The sequence below is a fragment of the Tetrao urogallus genome, assembly GCF_951394365.1.
Source record: "Tetrao urogallus genome assembly, chromosome: 20".
In the NCBI taxonomy this organism is placed as follows: Eukaryota; Metazoa; Chordata; class Aves; order Galliformes; family Phasianidae; genus Tetrao; species Tetrao urogallus.
In genome coordinates, this window is record NC_136833.1 from 596,620 (window position 1) to 617,031 (window position 20,412).

Genomic DNA, 20,412 nt, shown 5'->3' on the forward strand with positions numbered 1-20,412 from the left:
TTGTCAGAACACTGCAGATTTAAACGAGCATCTCATGCTATCTGTGGAGTCTAATGACAAGCTCACAACTGTCTGAACTGCTGATGGGACACAAAGGTGTTTGAGGCATCTCTTCACTTCTTCAAGTGCCGAGCTCTGTTTTTGCTCATCTGTGTTTGCCTTGCTCTTTGCATTAGGGCTGCTGGAAGGTGGCAGCATGGCTCGGAAGATGAGCATTGATAATCTGGAGGACCAGCTGCTCTGCCCCATCTGTTTGGAGGTCTTCAAGGAGCCCCTGATGCTGCAGTGTGGGCATTCCTACTGCAAGTCCTGTGTGCTGTCACTGTCTGGAGAGCTGGATGAGCAGTTCTTGTGCCCCGTGTGCCGCAAATCCGTGGACTGCAGCGCTTCCCCACCCAATGTCACGCTGGCCCGCATCATTGAGGCACTGCAGAGCAGGGGCGAGACAGAGCCCACCCCAGAGTCCTGCCCAATGCACCACAATCCACTGAGCCTCTTCTGCGAGGCTGACCGAGAGGTGATCTGTGGGCTGTGCGGCACCATTGGCAACCACAAGCAGCACAAGATCACCCCTATCTCTACCGCATACTGTCGGATGAAGGTTGGCAGGCAGGGGTGGTGAGGGCTCCCTGGGGTGAGGATTAGGACATCTGTAGCAGTCTCAGCCCCGAGTATGGCAGTATTAGCATCTCCTGTCCTTCAGTAAAGAGGCTGAAAATGGTGCCAGTGTGGGCAGCACGGCCCCATAGCACAAGCAGATGTGGGGCAGGGACCCTGGGCTGGGGCCAGCCATTTCTCAAGCCAAGCATGTCCCTGGCTGAGGAGACATGTTTTTGGTGGCTGAACCACAGTGGAGGGCAGCTGAGGATCAGGGTGAGTCATAGAGGCCTTTCAAGATTGTTTACAAATACCATCAAAGGGAGTCTGGAGATAAGGGCTGAGGCAAGGTGCCAAAGGAGAGCAGGGAGGGAGGAAAACAGGAGCACCAGCCTGGCAGAGTAAACAGCTGGTGTCCCCTGCCCAACATCACATGAAAGCCCAAGGAGTGGAAAGGCACAGGGCCACCGTTCCCCTCAGCTCCCGACACCAAGGCGATAAGAGCAGGAGGCACCAGGAACGTGACTGCCTGAGCCAGGCTCCAGGTCCAGTACTGACACAGCGTTGCAGACTTGATGCTGGCTGCAACTGCTCACCTGGAGTGTTGTCTTCATGGGGTGCCAGATGTGGAGTGGAGCTGCAGTGCTCCTGGCAAGAGTACTTGGCCAGCAGCACCCAGCTCGGGGCTGTGCTTTGAGTGCTCTTCTGTCTCTGGCACCCCCAAATCCTCTAGGTCAGACCAAAGATCAGCAGGATGTGCAGAACCCCATAGAGCTTAGAGGAAGCTTGGGAGGGCATGGCTTCTCGGGGCTCCTCGGGGGGCCGGCAGGCACAGGGGCAGAGCCTGCGATCAAGCAGGATGCCACAAGGTTCCTCAAGACAGCTGTTGTGTTTCTAGGAGGAGCTGTCTGTGCTGCTAACCGATGTCCACCGGTGCAAGAGGAACCTGGATGAACAGTTCAGCAAGCTCATCAACAACAAGATCCGCATTGCGGTGAGTGCCAAAGGAGCCGGCTTCCCAGAGCTCTTTGCCTCCCACACAACCATCAGAGCAATTTCTGCTCCTGGGTCTCCTCAGCTCACTTCCTCCATTCCTCTCCCTTTTCTCCCTTCCCTAGGACAGTAGGCAGGGCTGTTCCTACTGAGATTCCTGTTCTCCAGGAATACTGGGGATTAAAATAGCCCTGTTTTCAGGATAGGTGATGGAGCCCTCTCAGGTGGCAAAGCCAGAGGGGTTTTCTGCAGGGGAGACATAACGTCACTGAGAGTCCTGGCAGGAGCTTCTTGCCCACATGCCCTTGGAGATGATAACACATGAAGAACAGCCTGTTCAGAGCAGGCTTCCCTGTTAGAATGCTGAGAATTTCACAACGAATTTACATTTCATTTGGCTGTGTACCCATTTTCCATGCAATAGACATCTCAAGGGAATCTCTCAGTATCACTTTTTGAGGCTTGAGCTTCTGAATTGGGCTCCTTAGAAGCCAAATGAAACTGGAGCTTGAATTCCCCCAACTTAGTGCAGAACCCAGGTTGTTCCCTGGTAGCAGAGGAATCCAAAAGCTCTTTCAAGGCTCTGATCAAGCTAGTTGGGACATCAAGACAAAATCTGGGTGGAGAGAGGTATGTGGCAGGGGTGCCACGGTGCTGAGGGCAGCCGGGTGAAGTAACATCTGCAGCTCTGTGAAGAGCTGCTCTTTATTTGGAAGACAAATGCAGGGTAGCATGCTGGGACACGTAGAAGTTGTTGCTGGCATCTCTGAAACTGGGAAGTGGGTGCAGGAAATGTAGGAAGGCAGTGCTGCAGAGCCGCTTGCTGTCTCCCTGCAGAATGAGGCAGATGTCTTCAAGTGGGTGATCCAGAAGGAGTTTGAGGAGCTGCACAGGTACATCGATGAGGAGAAGGCCACCTTCCTGGAGAGTGTGGAGGGGAAGGCGGCCCAGCTCATCGCCTCCATTGAGTCTCAGGTCAAGCAGACATCAGACACCCTGGAGAGGCTGAAGGAGATGCAGAGCATTCTGGAGACACTCAGCAACGAAAGTCAGCTTGATTTCATCCGTGTGAGTGTGCCCACCAGCGACTGCCTCAGGAAGGCGGCAAGGCTCAGCCAGGCTCTCCCACCATCAGCCACTGCTCATAGCCCTGGGCCTTTCCTTGGGCAGCGAGAACCCTCACCAAACATAGCTAGCACACCATGAGGTGTGAGATGGAGGTGCCTTCTGTCTAGCACAGGCTTCCCCAGATGGCAGAGAGCTGTCCATCAGAATTCATCTCCCAGGAGAGGAGAGCCTTGGCCTCTCTGACCCAGGACATGGATGTGTGGAGCTGTGACCATGCAGAGGAGCTGCTGTTGTGTCAGTCTATCACCACTAACTTTTTCTCTTTGTTTTCCAGAAATACAGCTCCTACCAGTTCAGGTGAGTGATGGGACCCAGCAGCATGCAGCACCAGTGGGAATGGCAGCACATAGGTCAGCGAGCACCTCAGCATTGTGGGGGCAGCCTGGTGTGGGCACTCTGCCCTGCTCACTTCTGTGGGCATTGCTGTTGAGATGGAGAGCCACAGCCAGAGCCATGTAGGCAGCCCCAGAAGAGGGCAAAAGCAGCTGCAGAGACACTAGTGGCTCCATCATACGCAGCAGAAGGTGAGAAAAGAACACATGCTGTTTCCATCAACCTCTGTCATGGCTGCACTTGTCTTTTCAGGTCAGAGCTTCCTAGCCTACACCCAGGTGATGCCATCTTCAGTCCCGTATCATTCAAGCCTTGTTTCCACCAAGATGACATCAAGATGACCGTGTGGAAGCGGCTGCACCGCCACGTCCTGCCAGGTACCAGCTTCCCCAGCCGGCATCGTGTGGGCAGCTCTGGCTGTGCTGCCAGGACAGACTGCCCAGCCAGCGTCCCATGTCCTGGCCTCTGCCTTGCTCTGCTCACCTGCAGCAGAGCTCCAGGAGCACTGGCTGGTTCAGCATCTCATGCTGGTAGCGCCTGCTCTGGTGTCTGAGCAGTCCGCTCGGGTTCAGCAGCACTCCCAGCAGCATGCCTGGAGTCTGCCTGCTTTCCTTTTAGCTCCAGAGATGCTGAAACTGGACCCGGTGACGGCACATCCCCTGCTGGAACTCTTCAAGGGTGACACGGTGGTGCAGTGCGGGCTGTACCAGCGCCGGGACAGCAACCCCAAGCGTTTTGACTCCAGCAACTGCATCCTCACCTGCAAGGGCTTCTCCTGCGGCCAGCACTACTGGGAGGTGATTGTGGGCACCAGGAACCACTGGCGCGTGGGCATCATCAAGGGCACGGTCAGCCGCAAAGGGAAGCTCAGCAAGTCTCCCGAGAACGGCGTGTGGCTCATCGGCCTCAAGGAAGGGAAAGTCTACGAGGCCTTCAGCACCCCGCGGGCCACGCTGCCGCTGACCGCCCGGCCGCAGCGCATCGGGATCTACCTGCACTACGAGAAGGGCGAGCTGACTTTCTACAACGCCGACAGCCCCGACGAGCTCAGCCCCATCTACACCTTCCAGGCGGAGTTCCAGGGCCAGCTCTACCCCATCGTGGACCTGTGCTGGCCGGAGCGAGGGCCCTTCTCCCCTCCCATCATCCTGCCCCCTCCCGCTGCCGGCCGGCACACCCAGGGCCCCCCCGCGGCGGAGGAGCCCCCCAAGCCGTAGGGCGCGGATCCGCGGCGCCGTCCTGAATAAAGCTGCCGCTGTGCTGCCCGAGCCGAGCTGCTGCGAGCGGGCGGGGGGCGGGGCCGCGGCGGAAAGGGGGCGGGGTCACGGAGGCGGACTCGCTGTTGCGGGAAGGGCGTGGCTTGAGGCGGAAGTGACGTATTATCCGGCGCACGTGGGGCGACTTGGCCGTCGCAATGGCGCTGTACAGCGCGGCCGCTGCTGTGCTGAGTGGGCTGGAGCGTGGCGAGGGAGGCCTCAAGAGCCTGGTGTACGGCAGCGACTTCCCGGTGCGCAGCGGGGCCGGGGTTGAGGGCAGGTGGTTGGGGAAGGGTCCGGAGCGGCGGCGCTGAACGCCCGGTGCCACCGCCCCGCAGCACGCCCGGCAGCTGTACGCGCTGGTGGCCGAGACGCTGCGCTACGGCCCGGTGCTGGACGCGCTGCTGGATGGAGCCGCGCTGCTGCGCGTCGAGAAGAAACTGCCGCCGCTGCTGGCCAAGGTGAGGGCCGGGCCGTGCCGTGCTGGGCTCCGGAGCCGTGCTGGGGGCCGCGGCTCTCCCCGGCAGCGGGTGCTCACCGCCTGCCCTAGGTGCTGGTGTACGACCTGCTCTTCGGCAAGGGCCTCAAGTGCGGCGGCCGCTGGAAGGCGTTGGCCCGGCGGCATCGCGCGCGGCTGGAGGCCGAGCTGGCCCGGCTAAAGGTGCGGCGCGGGGTGAGCCGCAACGAGGATCTCCTGGAACCGGCGCCGGGAACCGGGCCGGAAGGTGAGCGGGTGCGGGCCGGGCGCTGCCCACCGCGGCGGGGCCGGGGCTGACCCCACACCCTGCAGCCCCTCAGGTGCCACGTTACGTCCGGGTGAACGTGCTGAAAACGTGCGTGGATGATGTGGTGGAATTCTTCAAGCGCCAGGGCTACTCCTTCCTGGGCAGGGCGAGCAGGTGGGCTGGGCCTGGTGCTGTTTGGGTTCTTTGTGCAGCGTGGGTGGGTGGGCAGTGACCCCCTGTGGGGTGCGGTGGGTGAGTGGTAGAGAGGTGGTGCTGGTGGTTGAGGTGTCCACTGGTGTGCTCCTACCTTCTATTTCTGGGTGCTGCCTGGTAATGACGTTGGGCAGAGGTGTGGGGTGCAGGGATTTCTGCACCTGGGCTCTGGAGGAGGGCTCTGGTGCTGAATGTGATAAGGCTGAGCTGTGCTCATCCTCTGTCTGTATGGGCAGCGTGGAAGAGCTGAAAATCCTTTCTGGGAAGAAATTCTTGTTGGATCTTCACCTCCCGGAGCTGCTCGTTTTCCCTCCGCAGACGGACTTCCATGACAACCGGCTCTATATGTCAGGACACATCATCCTGCAGGACAAGGTTGGGAGCTGGGGAACGGGAGGCTGCGGCACAGGGGTAAAGACCTCTGGCAGGAGTGGGGGCTCAGCCTTTTCCTACATGCTGAGACTGGGCTTGGAGCTGCTTTGCTGCAGCGTTTAGCTTAAGCAGCTTAAGCAGAAGCTATGAGCACAGGCTGAGGCTGTGGGGATCCCCCTCAGCTCTGCTTTCATAGCCTGTGGGTAGGGGGTAAGTGGCTCTAGCATGCACTGTAGGAGTTCCCCATAGGGAGCTGGGCTGTGGTCATGCGATGTTGCTCCCACCATTTAGTAAGAGGCCTCCAGACCCAGAGCTGGGTTTGGGTGGTGTGCAAACATGCGACTCCACAGCAACTGCTGTGTCCCAAGGAGGATGTGGGAGTGGCTACTGCAGAAACTGCTGGCAGCCCACACCTTTCTTTGTGCCCTGTCCTCCTGCAGGCCAGCTGCTTGCCAGCCTTCCTCCTTAGCCCTTCTGCTGGCTCCCATGTGATCGATGCCTGTGCTGCCCCTGGGAACAAAACCAGCCACCTGGCTGCCATCCTGAAGAACAAGGGGTGAGTGCAAGGCTGTGGCAGGGCCGGAACAGACTGGGTGGCCCAGTTCTGAGGAGAAGGTTGCAGGGCTGATGTGGAAGGAGCTGCAGATGCATGTTGAGGCTGTGGATGCATCCGAGCAGCTTACACAGCACGGCCTTTGGGCTGGCCTGGGTGTTCACACCCCTTGGGTTCTTTTTCAGGCATATCTTTGCCTTTGATGTGGACACCAAGCGCCTGGCTACCATGAACACCATGCTGATGCGGGCAGGGGTCACCAGCTTCAAGCTGGCCCAGCAGGACTTCCTGACAGTTGATCCCCACGATCCCAAATACAGCAAAGTAAAATACATCCTCCTGGACCCGTCATGCAGCGGCTCGGGTAATGTGGGGACTTCAGCCATCTCGTCTGTTAGAGGCTTCAGCTGGGTTTTCTGTGGGCAGACCCACAGGCAACGGCTGCTGTCCCTGCAGGGATGGTGGCCCGGCTGCCACTGGAGGAAGCTGCCCCGAGTGCAGAGCGGCTGCAGGCGCTGGCTGGCTTCCAGCGCAGGGTCCTGAGCCACGCGCTGCGCTTCCCGGCGGTGCAGCGTCTGGCCTACTCTACCTGTTCAGTGCACCGAGAGGAGAATGAGGACGTGGTGCACGCAGTGCTGCAGGAGCAAGGATCGGCCTTCAGGTGCTCCTTTCCAGGGAGGAACAGGCCTTGGGGAGTCTGTTACCTTTGGTAGCTCTGTGTGTTGCTGCTGGACTCAGTGCTGTCCCTTGTCCCCTCTGCAGGCTAGTGGATGCTTTCCCATCCTGGCCCTGTCGAGGACTTGCTACCTTCCCAGGGGCTGAGTGCTGCCTCCGCGCCTCTCCTGCAGATACGCTCACACAGGGCTTCTTTGTGGCTGTCCTGGAGCGCTGTGGGGAGGAAGCTGCTGTCCCCAGGTGCAGGAAACGGGGGAGAAGTGGGCCCAGGGCTGCCTGGAATGCATTGTCTTCTTGCTGAGAAGGCTGCGGTGTTGCAGGTGGCATGAACCACTCAACTATCATTGCTCTTGTGTGCAGCTCCCTGCCTGCAGCCACTCAAGAGAGCCTACAGCAAGAAGAGGGAGTAGAGCCAGGAGCAGCTCCTCCCAAGAAGAGGAGGAGGAAAAAGCAACGTGTGAAATAATTCTAGGAGCATGCAGTGCTGGTTTCTGGAGCTGGTCTGTGCTGTAGCCCTTGCACTGAGTAACAGAAATAAAGCTTTTCACCAGCTGCTGGCTTGGTGAGCTTCTGTAAGTTCCTGACCCAGGCCTCAGCAGTAGGGCTGGTGCTCCCTGATGCACGCACAGGCAAAGGAGTGGAAATTGCTCCTGCACATGTATAGGTGCCCCCAAAGCTGGGCAGCTGTAAGAAAACAAATCAAACAACAGCAGTTTCCTTATCCTCTGGAGTTGGATTCCTCCAGCTGGAGTAAAGGCAGTATAGTACTTTATAGGCCCCTAGAACTCCATACCTAACCCTTATCTGGGGTTTCAGAAAAGGCTTTTGCCTTACAGTGATAAGCCCTTCCTTTAGGCGATTAGTCATCCTTTGGGGGACTTCTCTATGTGTGTGCAGTGCACCCTGCCCAGACCTGCCCCTCTGTGGCCTTCAGGCTGACAGCTGTGTGACAGCCATGCCAAGATCCAGGTGAGGTGGGAGGGGAGGTGAATGCTGCCTTGCCCCTGCAGCATTCTGCCTGAATGAGGAGGGAGTGCAGCACTGCGCAAAGCAGAGGGAGCTGAAAAACAGTATCCCGAGCACAGTTCAGCCCTCACACAAAAGCAAGCCAGACAAGAAAGTCTTTTTATTTTAAATTGGTGACATAAGAAGCAAGGAAAAAAACACTGCATGTTCACTCTAAATCCTTACCAGCCACACCAGGAATGGTCCAAGCCTCCAGTTCTGAGTAAGAACCCAGCCTAGCCATCCCCATGCTGCAGCCCAGGGAGAGGGGAGCTTTCCTCAGGCCTGACCCTGCCAAAAGCTGGGGCTGTGCTGGAGCTCTGTTCTCTCTGGAGGCAGCCAGCGTGCCCCAAGGGTGCTCTCACCTTCGCTCCTGCTTGTCAGCCCTCTCTGCACACAGGTGGTGGCTGGAGCCCTAAGGAGGGAGGTTGAGAAGGGGCAGCCCCTGCCCTGTGTGACCAAGCAGCCTACCAGCCCTGGGCCCAGCTCCCTCTGTGTCTTCACTCATCCCTTAACACCACAACTGTGGTTCTGGAGATAGGGAGGAATTGCCAGCACCAGCTCCTCTAAGCACCTCTCTGCACCCCTAAGGGCACGTGCAGCCAGCTTGGCTCCTTCAGCATTGAAGCATCCTTGGCCATGCTGGGGGCCACCCTGCAGTAGGCTCCTACATGCCCTCAGCTCTCTGTCTTGCAGAGGTGAGGACAGCCCACACCAACTGCAGCAGCTGGGAGTGCTCCCAGGAGAAGTGGCAGCCTGCAGCTGCGCCCCCCAGCCCTCCTCCCCCAGCTGGGGGGGGTTGCCCCATACCCCTCATCTGTTCCCAGCCCTGCAAAAGCTCCTGCTCCTCAGCTTCAGGGGAATTAAAAAAAAAGTTTATTCACATCCACGTACATCACATTTGAGAAACAAGGACATATTGTTACAGCCTGGGGGGAGCAGATGGCTCCTGCCCTGGGACACAGCTGCCTTTCCCCAGCGCAGCCCTGTCCCACAGCACAGCCACTGCCCTGGGGCGCGACAGAACGGGGAACTACCAACAGCGCTGCGGTCAGCAACCTCACTGAACCAAGCTTGAAGGAATTCAAAGGCAATTTAGCTTAAATATAAAAATAAATTCTTATTTTGTTAAAAAATGTTTAAATATTTTTTTTTTTCCTTTTTAATTTAGACTTCAGCAGACACACACACTCACACGGCTCGGAGAGTAAAAAACCCGGCAGCCAGGCATTACTGGAGGCAGAGGGGAGCTGCGGGCACAGCTCTCAGCCACGGGGACCAGAGCTCCAGTCACCTCTTCCTCACTGGGCTCCCAGGGGTGACGGGCACAGGGGCAGCACCGCAGCTCCTTGGAGCTCATAGGAACTAATGGATGGGGATGAGCTCAAAGTGAAAATCCATTCCAGTTTGGAGAGGGGACAAACCCACCCACTCCGGGCTCCTTTCTTTGGTGGTGCCAAAGGAACTTGAGGTGGTAACATGGCTCCAGCCCAGAAGAAGGGGTCCAGGAAGAGAAGAGGCTGCAGAGGCCAGGCCCCCGCCCCAGCTGCCTTTCTTTCAGTCACAACAAAGGGACAGAACTCACCCAGCATGAGCAGCCACGCAGTGATGCTACTGTCAACATCCAATTAGCCAGGGTGCGTCCCACGAAGGGATGGGCACCCCAAAAAATAACTCCAAACAGCAAATCCGGCATAACCAACATGCCGCCACACACACGCTTCAGTTCTTCCTCCAAACTCGATTCAATGAGCGCATTAAAACAGGAGCACAAACAAAGCAGAACAGACAGGGCTTGAAGCGAGCGGGTGGGGGGAGCCCAACAGAGGTGGGAGGCAGCACAGAGCTGCCAGCTCCACACCCCACGCCTCAACCAGAGGCTTGGCAGGAGCTGCTGAGTGGCGGCAGTGGGCTCAGCCCCCATCCGCAGCAGTGTCACCCCCTGTGACACCAGGACGGCCACGCTCACAGGGCTGGGTGCTAACGCAGCCTCGTGCTCTGCAGAGATGGCAACAAGTGGCTTGAAGCAGAGGGATCGTGTTCACCAGGCCATGAGATTCAACAGTGGGGAAAGATTTCTGGGCCTGGTGAAGACCACATCCCGTGGCAGAGAACAGGAGCCTCAGGCTCTGAGTGTGGACGTGCTGGTGCCATGCTGGGGGTGACGGTGACGGGGGGTAGGGGCTCAGAACATCTATAAGAAGCAACAGGGAAAAATTTACACGTTATGAAACATGGCAAAACAAAGGGAGGGAGGAAACATGGTGGATATGTACAGAGGTTCATCCAGCCTTGGCTGTGGAACTGTTCAAGTAAGAAGAGTTTGGTTTATCTTGTCCCGGCCAGCATCCACGAAGACACGGCCCGGCACCATCGCTCACGTGCTGGGGAGCGCTCTGAGCAGAGCCCCAGGGGACACACTGTGCTCCTTGCAGAGCCAGCAGCGGGGCTCTGAGCCCCAGGTTACTTTTTACGGGTGTGCTGTCGCCGTGCCTGCAGCCGCTGCCGAGCGCCGGTCTTGGATCCTGCCCCGATGGAAAACGCTGGAGTTGATGGACCTGGAAGCAGAAAGGAGCCACAGGTCACAGCACAGCCTGGCAGAGGGGGAACTGAAGAGCTGGCCTCCTGCAAAGCCTGCTTGTGAACCTGTCACGCAGAACTGTGTCACAGCCGGCTCACACAGCCCAGCCCGGCCCTGCTGCCATCCCACTGCAGCCCCCCAGCCCTGAGCTCTTACCAAAGGACGTGCCGACTCCTGGGAAGGCCGAGGCAGGAGCGCTGGGCGTCCCGAAGGAAAGGCTGCTGCTGCCACTCCCCACTGCTCCTGGGACAGGGGTGCTCTGCCCAAAGGTGGGGGCAGGAGTTCCTGGAAAGCAACAAACTGCTGTGAGTTGGGCTGAGCGCAGCCTCTGGCAGCCAGCAGCACCCGCAGGCACTGGGATGCAGATTTCCTTCAGGAACTGAAGCCAAGCCGCCCCACCAGGCACAGCCTCTTCACTAAGAAACTCCCTTGCTTTCTCATCATAATCCCTGTGCCTTCCCACAACAGGGGGAAGCACAAAGGCTTCCATCTTTCTAGACCAAAAGTTTCCAAGCATGTGGGCTGCAAATTCATGGGAGGCAAGATGTTTCCATGAGAGAACAGTCCAGAGAGCCAGCAAGGAGACCGCAATCACTGGCTGCAAGGGGTTCTGCTCGCCAGGAAACTCTTAAATTGATTACTATGAGAGTGGAAAGGTGCTGGAACAGCTGCCCAGAGAGGCTGTGGATGCCCCGTCCCTGGAGGTGTTCAAGGTCAGATTGGATGGGGCCTTGGGCAGCCTGAGCTGGTATGAAATCGGGAGGGTGTTGGCCCTGCGTGTGGCAGGGGTTGGAGATTCGTGATCCTTGAGGTCTCTTCCAACCCGGGCCATTCTGTGATTCTGCGTGATTTCAAACATCAGCTAAACTGTGGTTTCTCAGGCAGGAGAGCAGCTAGCTGGGCTCAGCAGAGGCCTGGCACGTTTAGAGGGGCCAAGGGGCACCACACTGAAGGGCTGCAGACCCTTCTCCTCCACCACTGAGGGCTGGGGATCTGGGAGCACATGCTCCACAAGCATCACCCCTCAAAGGGCTGCAGCAGAGCCCATGGAAAGGGACAGACAGAAAGCAGCTCACCTCCAAACACGGGCTTGGCATCGGGCGTGCTGGGCACAGTGAAGGCGAACGGCGTGCTCTGGCTCGGCGCTCCCAGCGTGCTCTGCGTCAGGGAAGAACCAAATGGTGCGGCAGCTGCAGCCGCTCCGCTCTGCCCAGCCCCAAAGCTGAAGGGCACCGCAGGGGAGGCGCCGCTCAGGGCGGGTGCGCTGAGCCCAAAGGCACCGGCAGAAGGGCCCGGCTGGGCGGCCGCCCCGAAGGCGAAAGGAGACGGCGCGGTGCCGAAGACGGCGGTGCCAACGCCGCTGCTTGTGGTCTGGGTGCCGGAACCGAAGCTGGCTGCGGTAGAGGTGGCCGTCCCAAAGGAGAACACCGACGTGGTGGTCCCAAATGCCGCCTGGGTGCCGCCGGTGCCAAAGGTCGGCAGAGCGCTGCTGCCAAACGCCGGCTGAGCGGTGGACTGGGCTGCGGGCGCCCCGAAACTGAACGGGGGAGCAAAGCCAACAGGGCCCGCAGCGGGCTTGCTGGCGGGCAGCTGGCTGTCTGCAGCAACGGCACTGAATGCGGGCTGGCTTGCTGCCCCTGAATACGGCGGCAGTGGCTTCACATTTGTGCTGAAAGTACTGCCAAAAGCTGAACTGGAGGAGCCGAACGTCAGCGCCGGTTGGCCTGTGGTGGCCGGGGCAGAAGATGTCAATGTGGTGCTTCCAAATAAGCTGAAGCCCGCAGTGGTTGTGGCTACTGTTGAGTTTGCAGGTGCTTGGCCGAACGCAGGGCCTCCTGTGACGCTGGTGGTGGCAGAGACAGTGGCTGCGGTGGGCTTTCCAAACTGGAACACTGGGGTAGCAAAGGTGGGTGCTGTGCTGGTGGCAGAGCTGGACAGGCCACCAAACGTGAAGGGCTGCGACGCGCTGGTGGCTGCGGTGGCGGTCACTGTCAGGCTGGTGCTGGTGGAGGCAGGCGGATTGAGTCCAAAGCTGAACACTGGTTTGATGGTGGCATCCGTGGAGGAGTTGAGCGTGGTGGCAGTTGTAGCTGCGGTGGTGAAGATGACGTTTGGCAGAGCCGTGAATCCCACCAGCGTGGTTGTGGAGGCTGCTGGCACTTCCGCAGCTGAAGCTGGCTGTGACAACGGTTTGAAGGCAAAAGGAGAGACCTTTGCTGGAGATGAAGTCGCCGTCACGCTGCCAAAGATGGGCTTGAACACAGTGGTGGTGGAAGGTGCCGAGGAAGGGGCTGAGCTCACAGACACAGTGACCGCAGCAGAGATGCCTGTTGTAGCCGGTGCTGCGCTCTCACTTTTCGGCAAAGCACCAAAGATGGGTTTGAAGACAGGGGTCGTGGTGGGCACTGCAGCAGCTGCAGTCATCGCCGGCTGGCTGGCAGGAGGGGAGCTTGGTGCCCCAAAAAGGATGTTCGGCTTCAGCACGGAGGGAGGTTTGCTGGGGGTTGGGCCCAGCTCTGTGGTTGCGGGAGGTGCCACGCTGCTGGCAGGCTGTGCCCCCGAGGCAGGGGAGACGGAAAGGGCAGCCGTGCTTAGCACAGACACAGGCTTGGTGTCAGCAGAGGTCGCAGGTAGAGAACTTGACTCCAGTGACACGGCAGGAGCAGGCAGCTGTGATGCTGATGAAGACGGCTGGAATGCTATCGCAGCTCCAGAAGAGTCTAGAAAGGTTAATTTTCTTTTTTTTAGGGATAATGAATAACATATAGAAAGACTTTCTGCCAGGCAGCCGCTCTGCCTCTGCAAACGTCCCCAGAAATGCAGCCCCCTGCACTCCCACAAGCTCACACCCAGACCATTGGCTGCACCCCCCAATTTTTCCTCCAGATTCAGGTCCAGAAGAGCATTTAAACAGGGATCTTCCAGCCTGCCTCCCCCAAAGGGAATACAGAGCTGCTGCTGAGTCTGCTCTGCCACAATCCCATCCCACTGACCCCTTTCCTCCTCACCTGCTGGCACAGGTGCAGCCTGGCTGCCCTGCATCTTCTTCAGGCTGTCCAGGAGCAAGTTGCTGCTGGATGTGACAGGAGCTGTTGACACAGGTGCTGAGGAGGAGGCCCCTGTGGTCACTGTGAACGCTAATGGCCTGGACGCAGGCATGGTCTCTGCAGTGGTGCTACTGGGGACTGGATCTAACAGAAGGAAGCAAGAAATCAGAATCTGTAAGCCTGCTGTAGGGCACTATCCATTAGCAGAGCTTCTCCAAAGAGAAAACCACACCAACATCCCACTGCTCTGGCCCTGGGGGACCTCAGCCATGACCCTGCAGGCTCTGGGACACAACCACTGTCAGCACCCTCAGACCCAAGGACCAGATAGAACTCGCCTGGGAGCATCCCTGGTCTGTGAACAGATGCCCCACTGCCAGCTAGCCTCATGCCCCCCTGTTCCTACCCCTCCCCGTTCCCTGCTGTACCCCAGGTGCCCCGTCTGCCCACAGCCCTTACCAGCCTTATCCTCCAAGACCTTGTTGAACCACTGCAACGCTGCCTTCTTCTCCGCATCCAGGTCCTCCGACGTGATGGTGTAGCCCAGCTGAGGCGGCGGGGGCTGCCAAGAGAGAGCAGCGGCTTAGCTCCTTCTCAGGGAAGCCGGCAGAGCTTCTCTGAAGGTGTGGTGAAGGCTGGCCGTCGCAAGACACGTGGAGCAGCTGGTTCTGCCGCAGCACGCTACCGCGGAGCTCCGGTCCCCACTCCGCAAGACCCCGGCTTGGCGCTGAGGGCACGGCCTTCCCCAGGCCATTACCTGGTCCGGCAGCAGGCGGCACAATCACGCACAGCCCACCAGACACTGGGGCTGGGGATAGCGTCACTTCCCACTCCGCCAAGGACAGGGCCTCCTTCCTGAGGGCAGGCAGGTCAGTCTCCCCCCAGCCCTGCAGAAATTGCAGTGAGCACATTCTATCTCCAGAGGAGGGCAAAAGGGGTTGCGAGACAGCGACGTACCAGCACCAGCTGGTCCCCCCGGCGAGACGACAGCAACTGGATCTTCCGCTTGCGCTTGCCACTGCTCCCCGATGCAGCTGGAGGGCTCAGGGAGCCGCGCTTCCTCCGCACAGGTGTCTCCACCACTGCTGAAGGGGACAAGTCAGAGCCAGCTCTGGGCAGAGGAACAGCCCGGCTCGTGCCAGGCTATTTCGTCCCTTCCAACTCCTCTCCGCGTGACCCAGTCTGAAGGCAGAGCCAGGGATACAGCTCTGAGCTGACGACAAGGCTGCAAGAGCCTGAAGAGCAGCTGCCTGCAGCACATCTTGGCAGCCTGGTACAAAAGCCTGCCAGCCTTCAGCGGGGCAGTAACTCCTTCTCTACTCCCCAGACTGCCCTTGCAATCTGCCTACCTGAATCACAAACCAGGCAGGCTACACGAGCCACATCTAGTGCTGCACCACAGGACCCAGGCAGCTAATTGAGATGGACACAGGATGTCCTGTTCGTTTAGGCTGAGAAAGCATTGGAACGGGCTCAGCCTGGAATATGATCAGGGCTCTTTCGGCATGGCACACCTTGCCCTGAGGCTGACAGTAGGTCCTGGGGCAGCTGAGGGGCTCCCTCTTGTAAGCCAGCTCCCATGCATCTGCTGGCATATGGCATCTCTTGTTCATCACTTGGAAACCCATTCAGGGCAGCAGAACTGCCACTACCCCTGGACCATCACACTCCAAGTTGCCTGGTGATGTCTCAAGCCAATCTTACCTGCAGACCTAAGAGATGTCCCACCCCACTGCTTGTGTACACCAACGCCCATCCAACCCCACGCAGAACAGCTGTGCTTATGCTCACCTTTCTCTGTCTGCAGCTCCTTATCTGATTTCACTGGGGTGGAAGTGTTGGAGTGATGCGACTCCTCCTCCCTGCACCAGTGGGAGAAAGCCAGTTAGGATCAAGCCATAGATGTAGCCCCATCCCCCAAGAGGCCAAACACATGACAGAATCCTACCAGCAGCCCTGGCCCACGAGGCAGCCATCCAACAAACCCTGAGACAACACGGGCACAGCATTGTGCTTCCTGCACTGGCCCAAGAGCAGCTGAAGGCACAGAGCTGCTTCTCCCTCTAAATGCACAGCTTGGTGCCTGTCTACACACCCCCAGTGTTCTGCAGGATAAATCAACCTCAGAGTGGCAACCAGCAGTTCTGGTGGGAAATGCACCTCTCACAGGCTCCTCTCCTTTCAGTGCACAAGGCTGTGCCAATTTTGGTTCTGACTGAAGCTTTTCCCATTGGAGCCTGGTCCTCTGAGCCAAGACAGAGGAGCACAAGGGCTTGCACTACAAGGAAAGCCCTAAAATGCAATCTTATTTTTACATATTTTGTGTAGCTCCTGTAAATTACCTTTGAGGAGACAACAATAATCAGTACCTGTCTCCTCCTGAGTTCTGGCGGCTCGGGGAACCCACAGCAATGCCACAGCAGAACACCACTTCTGTGGCAACCTCACAACACTTCCATCTCTAACCAAGTCCCAGAGCAGGGCAGGGATGAGGATGGCGCAGCGCTGCTGCTCCAGCACTGCCAGGACAGCAGTGTGACAAGGTGGCAGGGACCTGAACTAGTGCAAACCCAACGGGACCAGCACACTGGAGGGCCACCAGCAGCCAATATTTCATGAACAATCCTGGTGGGACAGCTGGGACGGTGCCTGCCCTCCTCTTGGCTGGGACAGCGGGCGGCTGGTTACCTGGCTTTCTTGAGAGGCCACTCTGGTGTCTGGGGACGGGAGGATGCGGGGCTGGACAGCGGGGACACGCTCACACCACTCCTCTTCCACAGCTGGAAGCCAGAGAGAGCAGTGACTCAGTGCACAGGCAGGGAGGGAGGAGAGCATTCCACTTTCCTGCTCTATGCTGAACGTCTCCTCCCAGAACTGCACCCAATGAACTCACAGCTTCACTTTCCCTCCATCACCACCAAGCTCCCTTCCACCTTTCGTGGAGTGCTGCAAGGTTTGCCCACACTGAAGGAAACCTGCTTTGTGAGCAAGCAGCCTCTGGGCCCTGACAGCCACAAGGACAGGAGGGGGGATGCTGCTGATCAGGGACAGTCGTGGCCAAAGCACAGCGCAGAGCTGTCTGGTGGCCTCAGGTGCTGCTACCTGTCCCTGCCAGAGGGCAGATCCCGCTCCAAGGATTTCAACCTCACCCCTCTCACAGGAAACCCACCCTTCCCAAGGCTTCCTCTGTGTTATCTTTCCCACAGAGACAGCACAGCTCTGCTAGCCACGATGATGTCCCACCATCACACCCACAAGCCTACCTATTCAAGCAGTGCTCTACTACAGCTCTGCAGCTGCCAAGGGGACCTGGGTCAGAGCAGGAACACACGGCTGTGATCCATGCTGACTCCAGCTGAAAAGGTGGCAGCACACCAAAGGGATTCTTTCTATCGCCTTCCTTTTCCCTAGATCTTGTCATCCCAGTGACACCTCCTCACCCCACAGCTGGTGCCAGGTTTGAGTCACACGGTGGGTCGAGCTGCTTTGTGCCACACATGGCTGCAGTGGTGCCCTCAGGAGTGCTTCCTACCTGAGTCAGGCCCCGGCTGGAGCTGTATGAGCTGGCAATGGCATTGCGCAGAGAGCTGGGGATTCCACTGGTGTACGTATTGTTGAGGGAGCTCATGGAGGAGGTGCGTGACCTCTTGTTTGAGCAGTCATCGGGGCACTGCGAAGCAAGGCCTCTCTTCAGAGAGCCAGGCCTGCAGAACATTAAAGAAAATTTCAGCATCTCCCCACCATCCTACCCATAGGCCTGTTCATCGCAGGGCACGTCGAGGAAGCAAAGCAGCTCTTTTTCAGAGCACAGAGCTGAGGAAGAGACCCCTGCAGCAGAGCAGCCCCACGGCCCCCAGCCTGCACCCGCTCAGCACAGCTGCGAGGCCGAATGATGCCATGAGGTACGGCTACTGCCATCCTTTGCAGAAGCTGGGCTCCACCAGCACCTCGTCCAGAGCCTGCAGGCTTTCACACTCGTCCCTCAGCTAATTGTTTTTGGCCTGATGGACACTCACTTGGGTATGAGAGAGGCGGGGGCACCATTGGCAACCAGGGGCTCGAATGCTGACTGCCCGCTTCCGCTGCTGTCATGGCGCCTGCAGGAGAGAGGGCAGAAGCTGTGACAGGGAGAAGGCAACAAGGAGGAGCACGTGCTCTCAGCCTGGCCACAGAATTCCTCCCAGGCAGGCTTGGCACTGGGAGAGCACTGCTCTTCTGCCACCTAACACCTAAGACATCCCCATTCCACTATCCAAGTCCTGCAGATTTTCCCTTCACCCAGCCCTGTGTCACTGATTCTCAACCCCAGCTGCTTCCCAAGTTCCAACAGCTCCATCAGCTGCTTGCTGTGCTGAGTAGTTTTGATTTAAAGAAATCTTCGCTCAAATCCATTATTTAAAGTTAAAATGTTTCAGAGGAGCTGAGCTACACAATGGAGCCTTGTAGTTCAGATCTCCTACCCCATCCTAGCCAGCTCCTGAATGGTTTGAGTCAGAAATGAAGTCCTCCTCTCCCACAGTGAAACCTGGAGGCCATACAACAAGCCTGCTGTTATGCTGTGCTGGGGGCATCAGGCAAGCCCTGTCACTTAGTTCAGGTCCCCTCCAGCCCTGAGTGATCTGATCCCATTGCACAGCTGATCCAGTGCTCTCCAGCTGATGCAGGCTCCTTTCTGCTCTCAGAAATTACAGGTTTTCTACCTACAAGCATTCTTCATGCAGGCCAGTTGTCAATGACTGGTTTTTGTGGCAGATACAGATATTGACATGTTGGGAAAAAAAAGCTCATGTGCCCATCCTGCATCATCCAGCTCAGCTCCTGTGGGTCTCAGACACACCAAGCAAAGGTGAGAGTTCAAGGAGCACAGAACCAAGGCAGTGTGTTGTACGGGAGGTCACACAGGCTGCAGTAGAGCTCGGCATCCAGGACATACGTCCATCCTTCCAGTGTGCTGGCAAAGGCACTGCACCCTCCTCTCTTATAGCTCAGAACTGGAAATCACTGACCTTGCCTAATGGAAACAGAGGCCTCTCCTGTCTTCCCTTTTGCCTTACCTTGCTTTTACTAGTTACAGGAAGCACAAAGAGCTTTTAAAGTGCTTCTACCTGGAGCCCTAATGCCTGGGGAGAGCAGCAACCCCCGACAAGCAGAATTTCAGCCTGCCCTCACACAAGCAGCTCCCCAAAAGCCTTCAAACCCCATGGGGACAGCAGTCACCTCCCTCCAGTGGAGGCTCCCTGCCAGGCATCCCTTGGCCACCTCCACACTTCTCCATCCCAGTGGCACGGGGCACACACCTGACCCACAGACACGCCCAGGCAGAGGCTAAGTCATATCCTTTTGATCTCAAAGAGGAGGAGGAGTGCCAGAAGGATCTCTGACCCGGCCAAGAAGGCCATGCAAAGGGGCACACGGCACTCTTCTGCCACAGGCACAGTTCTCGTGCACGCAGCATCTATCAACACCGAAGCGCCAGGCCCTTTTCACACGGGCGGCACTGCCGGCTCGGTACCTTCGTTTGCTCTCCTGATCGCTACCCAGCGCCTGCTGCTCTTCCTCATCCTCCTCCTCCTCCACCACCCTCTTCCTGCTCTCCTTGATGGCGTTCAGCACTGTCTCCTTCGCGCACGGGTCCGGGCCGCCACCGGGCAGGAGGGCGACCGGCGAGAGGAGCTGCTCCAGCCTGGGGGGAGGCGAGACGAAGCGGGGTGAGTGAAAGGGCGGCGGGACAGCCCGCCGCAACGAGCCCCGGTTCCGCCCCGCGGGGTCCCCGCTCCGTACTCACACGGGGCTGCGGGCGGGGCTTCTCGGCCGGCCGATGCGCACGGTGACGGGACTGCGGGCCGGGCCGGCGCGGCGCGTCCAGGCGGCGCTCCTCCGTACGACGCCGTCCCAGCAGGCGGCGGGCAGCGCGCCCGGCACGGCGCTCCGGGACGGCGGCAGCGGATAGCGGCGGCGCGGGGCCTGCGGCGGAGCGCTGCGGACACACGGAACACTCAGCGACGGTCCCGCCGCGCCGCCGTCCCCCGGCTCCCCGCACCGCCCCGCGGCCCCGCTTACCACGGCCCCGAGCCCGGGCGGAGCGGAGCGGCCTTCGCGAAGCGGCCCGAGGGGGCGGCCGGGCCTCCGTTGGCGGCGGCTTTGGCGGGCGGGCGCGGTGCGGGCGGGCCGGGCCTCGTGGCGCACCAGGCCCCCGCCGCGCCCAGCGCCGCCGCGCTCAGCAGCGCGCCCCACAGCGCCAGGCAGGCCAGCGCCGCCAGCGCCAGACCCAGCGCCGCCAGCGCCGCGCTCCGCCGCCCCCACGGCCCCGCGCCCGTCCCGGCCCCCGCCATCCCGCGCCGCGCCGCGCCGCCCGCCAGCAGCGGCAACCCGGCATGCAGCGCGCGGGCGGGCGGGGCCTGCGGGCGGGGCGGGGCGGGGCGGCGGCGCTGCCTCGTGGCCGGGAACGCCGCTGCGCGCGCGTCGCCGTGCCGCGCTCCGGTGCCGGCCGGGCTGCGCGTCCGCGTCCCCCGCCTACAAAACCCGCGCCCTTACCTAGCCGCCCCCGCCACGCAGCCCCGCTCCGTCCTGCCCCCGCCGCGCCTCCCCACATCTCAGCCCGCGGTACCGGCGGAGGTTCGGGACGCGGAGGAGCGCCGTCGGGCCCCGCGTCCCACCCGCACATCTCCTGGCTCGGGCGCGCTGGGCCGAAGGCTTTATTTAAAAATCGAAACCACACGACGTTATCGTACAATGGAAAAACGATCCCGCGGCCTCGTGCCCGTCCCCGCCGCCGACCGCGTGCTGCTGCCGCCCCGCGCTCGGCCGAGTTACAAAAGGAAAAGGAGAAGTTCTGAGAGCGCGGCGTCGCGTCCCCGCGTTGCCCCCCGGCACTCCGGGCCCTGCTGGACGCAGCCTGCAGGCCTGAGGTAGCTGGGGGCCCCGCGCCACGCAG

At 59.4% G+C, this 20,412-nt stretch overlaps 3 protein-coding genes across 3 annotated transcripts; 2 read left to right on the forward strand and 1 right to left on the reverse strand.

The window, feature by feature from the left end:
* Positions 1–196: 196 nt before the first annotated feature.
* On the forward strand, positions 197–4,268 carry TRIM50 (tripartite motif containing 50; the record flags this gene model as incomplete). The annotated part of the gene is made up of 6 exons (XM_079545255.1): positions 197–601; positions 1,496–1,591; positions 2,428–2,658; positions 2,993–3,015; positions 3,304–3,428; positions 3,670–4,268. 6 exons carry the CDS (start codon positions 197–199, stop codon positions 4,266–4,268), a joined length of 1,479 nt encoding a protein of 492 aa, XP_079401381.1.
* Positions 4,269–4,465: 197 nt separating this feature from the next.
* On the forward strand, positions 4,466–7,311 carry NSUN5 (NOP2/Sun RNA methyltransferase 5; the record flags this gene model as incomplete). Its single annotated transcript, XM_079544997.1, has 10 exons — positions 4,466–4,558; positions 4,646–4,768; positions 4,858–5,032; positions 5,098–5,206; positions 5,482–5,620; positions 6,058–6,173; positions 6,356–6,534; positions 6,627–6,831; positions 6,933–7,085; positions 7,206–7,311. 10 exons carry the CDS (start codon positions 4,466–4,468, stop codon positions 7,309–7,311), a joined length of 1,398 nt encoding a protein of 465 aa, XP_079401123.1.
* Positions 7,312–10,313: 3,002 nt separating this feature from the next.
* Positions 10,314–19,854, reverse strand: POM121 (POM121 transmembrane nucleoporin; the record flags this gene model as incomplete). Its single annotated transcript, XM_079545038.1, is given in 14 exon segments — positions 10,314–10,408; positions 10,588–10,716; positions 11,508–13,151; positions 13,440–13,622; positions 13,938–14,040; positions 14,436–14,563; positions 15,270–15,340; positions 16,167–16,258; positions 17,011–17,182; positions 17,495–17,575; positions 18,991–19,161; positions 19,264–19,455; positions 19,539–19,830; positions 19,833–19,854. Coding segments are annotated over 14 exon segments (3,375 nt in total).
* Positions 19,855–20,412: the final 558 nt, after the last annotated feature.